This window comes from Sinohyriopsis cumingii, chromosome 1 (assembly GCF_028554795.1).
Source record: "Sinohyriopsis cumingii isolate HCF-2022 chromosome 1, ASM2855479v2, whole genome shotgun sequence".
NCBI classification, from domain to species: domain Eukaryota; kingdom Metazoa; phylum Mollusca; class Bivalvia; order Unionida; family Unionidae; genus Sinohyriopsis; species Sinohyriopsis cumingii.
Window position 1 is genome coordinate 64206587 of NC_142961.1, and position 10534 is coordinate 64217120.

Sequence of the window (10534 nt, forward strand, 5' to 3'; positions counted from 1 at the left end):
TGTGATAAAGAATAATTGTGAAATTAAACATTATCTTTTGTTGTACCTGCACATGAAAAATTGTACAGTATTATGTATTTATCATATTGTATCTTGCTTATATTTATTATTCAACATTACGGGGAGATTTTTTTTCTCTTGAAATTAATCAACTGTCACCAGATTGGAGGGGCAGAATAGGAATATCAATTTTTGTCGCCTAAATTATTGGTAATTTACTTAATAAATATCATTTTCTTTCCTCATTCCCCCCCCCCACATCATTCAGTGATCAATTTCTTATCTGCTGTTAAATTCCACAAAACATCACAATTTGTGCTGTTCACTGTACCATGTCACCATCCAGAAATACTTCTAATTTTATAAAATACTATTCATCAATAACAATGCCGGCAATTAGGAAATTAAGCATGCCTTTAGTTCCTTTAGCAGAGAGTGATTATGGCATTTTCATGTTAACAGACCTTTTATGGATGATATTTTGTATAATAAAAAGCACTGCAAATTGTAAACCATCCATTGTACGCCAATGAATTTGCAACTTAAAAAAAACCTATGCTACCCTTCCCATGTCCTACAACGTAAGACACATCACCCGACACCTGATATGTCTTACCACAGGAGTCTGACGTTTTATCAATAAAGTACGGCGAAATCTCTGACAACATGAAATCACCTTATTGGTTATATGTGTTCATTTATATAACCGATAAGGTGATTTCATGTTGTCAGAGATTTCGCCGTACTTTATTGATAAAACGTCAGACTTATGTGGTCTTACATTGTAGGACTAACCCTTCCCCAATTCAGTCCACAGGGGCTCGTATCGTTGCTTACAATCGACCGGTCATATATGTACTATATAATACTACACGTATGACCGGTCGATTGTAAGCAACGATACGAGCCCCAGTGATTCAGTCGGCATTACTTCAAAAGTAACTGCAATTTATTTTGCTTAATTTTTGCCTGCAGACATCATTTATATATGATGCACGCCTGGACAAAATTTCGTGGAAATCGGAGACGGTCACCCGGGAATATTTTTTTAATATATATTTTGGTTGATTTGGTATGGAATGACCCAATCGCCTTAAGTCTGTTGATTGCGTTTTATAGAAATTGTAAACGAGAAAATAAGTATCATATAAATGAGATACTGAGAAATTTTCGATAGCTTTCGTGGTTTATCTTAAACTGTATAAAGTACGAAAATCATTGACAACTCAAAGTGCAATCATATAGCTTGCGCTTTTTTAATTTCTTACCCTATCGTCCACGTCAATTGCTATATCCATTTCTGTATTGACAATGTTTAAGGGAAACTACCGAGATGTCCCAAAATGTTCGACATACTAAACCACACATCTAAATCGGGTTTGTTTTGTCACAAAGCAACGCCAAGGAGAGCTATGTGCCCTGGAAGTCAAAGAGAACAAAAACGATTTGTTTCGATGCTAAAGTTTGTGTTGATAAAAATCAACAATGGCTAAAATGAGTATAGATGCATCTTAGGAAATGGACAATAACAATATGTTTTTCATGACATATCTATATATTTCCATTAGTTTCTAGTTTGTTGTTTGGAGTTAATTTTCTAAAATGAAATATTTATAGGACATGCTACTAGTGATGCAAACAAAAATAATAATAATAATAATAATAATAATAGTCCATCTCCAATAATGTTGAGTGGATAGTATTTTTCCTTATATTTTGAACTGATCAGAGTGAAACTGATTACAGGTTTTAGCATGCAGCAACAAAAAACATTTCTGCTTGTATTTTTTTTGTGTGTGTATCACTTAAAAAAAATTGTGAATTATCATTTACATCTGTCCGATACTTTTCTACATGGTTTTCTAATTTCAATACCTATTCTTGCAATACCTGTTGTATTTAGTTTAGTTCAGAATTTTATTTTATTTTGTTTAATTTTTTATTTTGTTATAACTGTTTGTGGAACATTAACAATAACAATAATAATTTTATTCAAAGACGGTAAAACAATTATTTGATTTGAACTAATCCTCCTTGTGGCCATCTATTATATACATATTTACATAAAAAGAACATACTTTACCTGTTGGATTTAGTTCACCCATAAAAGTTTTTTCTATTACATATACACATTTACATACATAGAACTTAGTTGTGCATGTCAGAATTTAAAAAGCATTGATAACAAGCCACATTTTATTTGAAACTTTGCATAAGTTTAGAGTTTCTATAAAAAAAATATTCATTCATTTACTGTTGACATTTTAACATCATTTATTGCATTTGGGATATTTTCGGCATTATCTAGGATGAGTCTGCAAGCTCTTTTTTGCAAGCAGATTAATATAAAATATTCCGAACAGAGGTGTTTCCTCAAATAACATTACAGTAGTCTAGGTATGGTTGTAGCTTCTGTATTATATTAACATATGTATGGTTAATAGGTATGGCCATATCTTGCTCAAAAACCAAAGACACAAATTGACTTTATGGCATATGACTTGAATATGTTCATTCCATTGCAGATTGTGTCAACTATCAACCCACAGAGTTTGTAATTGGTAACCATTTATATATAGATTTCATTCAACTTAAGATTCAAATCATTGTTTTCCAATTTTGCTCTACCGCTCTGGTGGCCTAGTGGTTAGAGTGTCCGCCTCAGATGCGGGACGTCGTGTGTTCAATCCCCGGCTGAGTCATACCAAAGACTTACAAAAATGGTACTAACAGCTTCCTCGCTTGGTGTCCAGCATTGCTGGGTAGTAATCATTAATACTTTTATTTTGTCTGTGTTTACTTTTATGCCATTTTCCTTACACCTGGAATTTAATGTAAGTAAGGCTATAATAATAATAATAATAATAAGGTCTTTATTTATAAAGGGTAACTCAAGTAGTTAAAATACAAGTGATCTCCATTGAGTCCCCCTAAAAAAGGTTTATATACATATATCTTCATGCAAATGTTTCTCTCTCATGAAAACTACTATTTAAGTAAGCATATTTACAAATACATAGTAAAATAAATTTATCAAAGTAGGAGATTTAACTGAATATATAAATTTTCGTTTCATCTCTCCAATAACTATGTTTTAAAAAAGATTTAAGTAACATTTTCATGTATACATAGCAGTTGATGATCACTTCTGCTTAGATATACCTTTAGACTATGCGGCATAAATGTGGCATATAGTAAAGTTTACACAAGTACTATACTATACTTTTTCATAAAACAACATTAGGTACAAAAACTGAATTTTTACACACAAAATTTATAAATACAAGACTTTGTTTTACATACTTTTACAAATAAGCTAATAGGAAGCACAAACTTGATAAATTTGAAGAGTAACACTGTAATAAATCCAGAAATCAAACTTGTATTTTCCAGTTTGTTTGTTAATATGTATATTTGAAATACTGCATGTACATTTTTTTAAAGGATTTAACTGAATCAGCAGATCAAATATGAAACAAGGGTGATTTCCATATTTTTGCCCCTGAACAATGCAGACTTCTTTTGAATTGTTTCAAGCACTGATTTCCATTTTCCTTTTTTTATCAAATCATTTGGGATAAAATATATGTCTGGAAGAAATTTCACCAATTTTGAGGAGGATTTTCAACAGATCAATATTGAAGTCACCTATAATGGTTATTTCATATTCTTCATTTAGAAAGGCCTTTTCAAAATTGCATGACTCCAAGTGACTACTCAAAGTGATTCTGTGCAAGTCTGAATGTGCTGTCCTCAAACTGAATGTCAAACCTGCATGAGTCCAATTGCACTGTACTTAAATTGAATATCAATACTGCATAAGTCTGAAGAATTTCATTAATATGGTAGCAGATCAAGAGCTTTGTATTTTTCAGTGCCAATGATTAGTCTTAACTGATGATGATGACCTAACTCAGATGGCAGATATAGGTCTCCCTGGCCTCTTGTTAGTATGGTAGATATAGGTCTCTATGGCATCTCTTTGGAATGGTAGATATAGGTCTCTGTGACCTCCCTTTGGTATAGTAGATATAGGTCTCCCTGGCATCTCTTGGGTATGGTAGATAGAGGTTTCCCTGGCATCTCTTGGGTATAGTATAGTTCTCCCTGGCCTCTCTTTTTATATGGTAGATATAGGTCTCCCTGGCCTCTCTTTGGTATTGTAGATATAGATTTCCCTGGCTTATCTTGGGTATAGAAGATATAGGTCTCCATGGCATCTCTTTTGAATGGTAGATATGGGTCTTCCTGTCCTCACATGGGTATGGTAGATATGTCTCCCTGGTCTCTCTTTGTTATAGTAGATATAGATCTCCCTGGTCTCTCTTAGGCATATTAGACAGACTGGTCACCTTTGTCACCAAAGAGACACTGGCATGCCCAATTACTTTAAATCAGGACTGTCCATTTATATCCTTGTATGTAATGGAAGTAATACAAATATCTGCACTTTTTATTCTTTACCCCATCCCACAGACTATACTCAGAAGTTTGTTTTCATTTACTCTTCCTTCTGAAACAGCATAACAAATATGATCAAGCCAGTGTAGATGGAGTTCAGTCTACAAGCACGAGTCCATTTATTACAAATGAAAATGTGACATTTGAACTTCACAACCCATTTGATTTGGAGGCTGCATCCATTATCCAAAACCCTCATTGTCATCTACTCATCCTCCCACATCACACTCCATATATATATATATATGACCAAAGTGATTCTAAGTAGTATGTATGACCAAATATTAGCTGGATGTGAGAACATATTAATAGCAGTCAAGTTTTTGGGTTTCAGGAAGGCTTTGAAAAATCTGGGTAAACGGGTCAGCATCATGACATATATGGATAAATGGGTCATATTCCTGCTGTTTCAGCACCATTTAGTTGTGGTATGATCTGGGGGGAAGGATTTGCTGTCATTCATCTAGTAATGGTTAGCCAATCATATTCTGTATGTGGGGAAAGGGTGTGGGATTATGATAGGTGTATATAGACAGATACAAGATATAGTGTGCAGAAGATAAAGCAGAAGGCAGAAAGGCACAAAGCAGAAAGAACAGCAGAAAGAAAAAGGGACAATATATATAAGATGTAGTTGGAAATAGGAATCAGAGATATACAAGATGGGGAGTTAAGAGAAAGGATACCTGATTAAGACATAATGGGGTGATAGATATTATGAGTGGACAAATATAGTGAGAAATAATATAGATAAATATTAGTGTAGAATTTGGAGAGGTGGACAGAACTAGTGTGTATATTGGAAATAAACAGTAGATTACAATATGACTTAGTGTTTTAATTAGTATACAATTGGTCCCTGCCTCACCCTGAAGTCAACAGAAAGACCCAATAGATATTGGCCCAAATATCAACAGATTTCTTTGTCACCCAAGTGTTGGTTACCTTGAATTTGTATCTTTTACCACAAAATTAACAAGCTTCTACATTATCCCAAATTCTAGCAATCCACCAAATGTAGTCCAGGTCTGTGATCTAGAGCTAACATTATCATACAGAGACTATCATCTGGTAATGATAGATGGAGAAGAACTAAAGTTATTGTGAGGAAATTAGATAGGTTACAAACACAAATGTCATAACATCACCCAATCAATCTCATGGCTGGACTTTATAAAACTATAATTTCTTTGTTTATAAAATATGATTTTACTTGGTGAATGTCAAACACTCTAATCTTAACGTGGCAGCCAGCATTACCACTAGTACAAACTTAGTGCATGCATCAGTAATTACCTTGATGAGGCACTACAGCAAAGGCCTCAAATGAAAGGCATGCAGTCGACACACTTAATTCATATATTCATTCACATGAAATTAAAGAATTAATATGTTGAGTGTAGCCTATCACAATATAAATGTATAACCGTCACAATGGAAAGTTTACTGTTCAGTAAATATAGATTTTCCTACTTCCAACTATACTAGTCAGGAAGGACGTGAAGTGTTAGAATCTATATAACATGGAAGAATATCACGAGCTAAATGAAAATATTCATCCTATGTCAGTACAGCATAAAATGTAGGTCACAGTTACTTTCTTTAGTTGTAAGGACATCATACCAAGACAGACGAATGAAACTATCAAGTTTCATGATTCTAACATAAACAGAGCCCAATAAATGCACTGTAAATCCCAATTTTTTAAAATTCTCTGAAGTAAGAAATAGTCACAAAGATCTCGTTTCAATAAAAATGTAGTACTTATAAGTTGTGTGACCTCAAAAACTTCATGATTCTAAAATGTAAAGTATGCATATAATTTGCCAAAAATGCAATGTAATAAGATAAATGCAGAGACACACATCACCATAAATTTCACAATTCTGACCTGAACATCACCTGAAAAATGTACATCCAATACAAATATTAACCACAGTCACTGAAGAATAAAAAAGAGGGGCCAAAATGACTCACTTCTGCAATGAGAAAGTAGTGCCCATTAAGATGCAACCCTCATGAAATTTTATGATTTTATATAGGACAGTATGTACGTAGCATGAAGAAAACTCAGTGGTCATAAGGCAAATGCTGACATAACATTAAACCATACATACATACATAGATACATACGTATATACATATGTAAGTATGTGTGGGTGTGTGTGATTTGGATTTTTAACATAGCTTTAACAATTTTTCAGTCATATCACTATGATGTCTGCAGTGTGACAGTTTATAGTGATGTCTAACACTGGGGCATCATACCACAGACGTGTAGCATGATGTCCCACCCAGTCACATTATCCGGACACGAGACGGACCAGTCCTAACACTAAACTCTTAATGCTGAGCACCTAGTGAGGCAGCTGTTAGTACCATTTTCATAAGTCTTTGGTATGACTCGGCCGGGGATCGAACCCACAATTTTCCACTTCCAAGGCAGACGCACTAACCACTAGGCCACTGGAGCGGTCCTAACTCCATGGTGATATGAAACCATTCAGATGAACATCAATGGCTGTATTAGACGTCAGATCAACACCAGTTTTTATTTTGGATCAACCTGAGATTATAAAAGACATTTTAGTGATAACCCCATATTAATAAGACAATATATATTGATGGAATAGTGATAAAGGGAATTTGAAGATGGCCACAATAGTGAAAATATCCTATGTTCAACTGGCACCATTCTTACTTAACATCATAAAAAGTATTTTAGCACAAATTTCATGTAATTATAATCATCTATTCAAGAGAAATACTGACAACAAGATTTACAAGATGGCTACCAAGGTGACCATATTGGATGTCAGAAAGACGTCATTTCACTCTGGACCAACTATTCAATTTTTTTTGTTCTCAAAATCCCATGTTGATATGAACATCCTTTCAAAAGTAGCAATCAAAAGGCTTTTACTATGGCTGTCATGCCAGTCATAATGGAAGTTAGATTTGCACCATTTTCATTTGGGACCAACTAGATATTAAAAGAAGTCTTAAGAGTAATCTGTCATTATGACCTTTCAATTCTAGAGATAACAAGATTTTCAAGATTGCTGCCATGGCAGCCAAACTGAATATCTGAGGGGCACCATTTTAATTTAGGATTAGACATCATATCTTTTTGTGAAGACCCCATGTTGATATTGCCATCTGTTAAGCAGCAGCAATAACAAGATTCTTAAAGATGGCTGCCACAATGGACATATTGGGTGTCTGATGTTTTAGGATCAACTTGACTTTGATCGAATGCACTTACAAAGTTAGATGTCACCCCCCCCTCCGTAGTTTTGGAGGATGTTATTGTTGTTGTAAGGTTTAATGCCATTTTTCAGCACAAGATAGGCTATACATACACCAGTATTAATGGTGGAGGAAGAACCCGGAAAAACCCTGGAAAGACCCACCGACCCACGAGAAGCTACTGGCAAGCTTTCTCACATATCCACATTGGCCGAACCTGAGACTCGAACCCACGCAGACAGAGGTGAGATGGCAATGATCCATAATGGTGAGTGCTTCAGACCACTCAGCAACTCGGGGCCCCAGTTTTGGAGAAGTAGTAACAAAATTATGCTCATGGATGCCAGATGAAACACACAAGTTCTTTAAATCTATAACCAGTAGAGCTAACAATTTTTTTCAACCTTTTGAATAAAACATTTTGGTGGATTAGGTAAAACGTTAATAGGATTTAATGAAGATAACTTTACTTACATATAAATGATGGTACAAAGAGCATATATTCAGTGGGTTTTGTATGCCATTATCTTTCATTTCAATATATACAATAGTTTACACGCTTACCTCTGATCAAAGAAAATATTATAGCAGTACAAACTTCTTTCTGGTAGCACTCAAACTAACTTCCAGACCAAAATGTTTGTGTTTTATCCAAATTTACTTTCAAACTAAAATGTATTTGGGAGATGAAGATCACTTTCCAATGAAGTGGGTTTATTATATAATGAGAGAGTTCAATCATCAGCATAATTCCTTTTTGAAGATCCTCAGGTATTGGCTTTTACTCCAGTGTTTAAATAAATCTCTCAAGTTAAGCATTTCAAAGCTTTGTATTTAACCAACTTGCAGAATAAAATACTTTTTCAAAATGTCATCCCTCCTGCTTAGTGCCAGATGTCACAAGTCTTGCAAGTCTTGTACAATAACCAATATGCCTGTCTGATAGAAATCAGTTTTGTCATTTAATGAGGTTTGCAACAGCCAATGATGCAACTTTATTGTCTGTAGTAGGCTACACTATAATCAAGGACTTGTTCCATTTTTCATTTTTGTAATACTATCAAACATTTATCATAAGTTCATCCTTGCAGTGGATTCTTCTTCAGAGTCTTGTAAATTAGTTACAAAAGGAGTGTCATCCATCCAAGTATCCTTATATAAATTTGAGTATTATTTATGCATTTTTGGAGCAATTCATTATTAGCTGTAAAACAAGTTTTTCACACTAATTTCTTTTTGTAAAGTTTCAAAAATATCTACTGTTATCGCACCTTTTACTTGCCATCAAGCTTTAATCTTGATGTGATTTCTGACCCTTTTTGCTTTGAATATTTGGAATTTGTGATAACTGTGTAGAAGCCATCAAGATGCATCCCTCAAACCTAAACTAAACACAAACAGAGTACCATAAAAAGTCACATTACATCTCCACCCCACCCCTATGTAGGCATTTAACACTCTAAATTCAAAGTCCAAAAAACTATTGATTCCTTATTTCACTTACCATGAGCAAGAACTATAACCCCAGAATCTAAAGGTTTCTTTATTATCCAAAATGCAAGCCATCCAAAATAGTTTGATCAAAAAACTTACTCTTGCACAAAAATTATTCTGAAAAATCCATTCTTGCAGCCACAATGACCTTGACCTTTGAACCACAAAACAATAGGATTCTTTCACATTGCATCCATCCAAAGTTTGGTCCAGATCTGATGTTAGCAACAAATGTTATTGTGAAGAAAAATTTACCTTGACCTTTGCACCCCAAAATAGAGTTTTTCCTTAACCCATTTGCATGCTGTCTTCAAAATTTGGTAACTATGGATAATGAAGGACTCTAGTAACTGTGCAGAAACCATTATTTTTCTTTTCAAGCTCTGACCTAAACCTTTGGCCCCAAAATAAACAGGGTTCTTCTTTACCCCATGTGCAAGCCATCCACAAAGTTTGGTAACTCTAAATGGAGGACAACTAAAACAGAAATGACATTTGTACCAAATGGACGGATGAACAACAAGATTTCCAAAATCATAAAAATGTAACAACTGTATGTAATGCTAAAATATTTGCAAAATAAATCCAAAGAAAGGACATTGCTTTTCCTTTTATCTGATTACTTGTAAGGCAACTGTCATGCAAGTTTCAAACTGATGTTTTAAGGAACATTTTGAAGAGGTTTTATAACAGGTGATAATCAAATTCCAATTCAACACTTACTGCAATTGCATTAATTACCAAAGCTTTGATTTCAGTAAATATCAGCATTACTTTATTAAAATTATTCTTTTTGTTTTGAGTACCTGTTATATTCTGAATTAAACCGAGATTTTTTGATACATGTAATAATTTATTTAAAACCCTACATTTTTGTCCCTTCCTCCCTTTCATTTTTGTAATGTTGAAAAATACTTTATTTAAAATCAACTGAAAATCCTTAACTGTTAAAACTGAATACTGTGATGACCAAACGTGTAAGTAGTAATCACTACAGGTTAGTTATTGCAGCCATACATTTTTTGAAAATCACTGGAGCTGGTCTAAATTTAACAGATACCCTTAATAAATATTTGCAAACATTTAAATAAAGCATGGGCTTAATCAAAGATAAATAAAGTCAATATGCATTCCTGCCAGTAGTTTCTCGTGGGTCAGTGGTTCTTTCCGGGGGGTTTCCTGGGTTCTTCCTCCACCATTAATACTGGCCACCATGTATAGCCTATCATGTGCTGAAAAATGGCATTAAACCCTATAACAACAACAACAACAATATGCATTCCACTACAAATCATCAATCCAGATGCAAATAAAAATCCAAGGAAAACAG

At 34.1% G+C, this 10534-nt stretch overlaps 1 protein-coding gene across 1 annotated transcript in view; it reads right to left on the minus strand.

Annotated features, from left to right (window-relative positions):
• LOC149807001 (protein YIPF1-like) overlaps positions 1-1366 on the minus strand; it is a 31841-nt gene extending 30475 nt beyond the window's left edge. Inside the window, exon 1 of the mRNA XM_089960546.1 lies at positions 1269-1366. Coding sequence (XP_089816672.1) covers positions 1269-1298 — 30 coding nt within the window. The 5' untranslated portion in view covers positions 1299-1366. The remainder of the gene's footprint in view (positions 1-1268) is intronic.
• Between the last annotated feature and the right edge of the window lie 9168 nt (positions 1367-10534).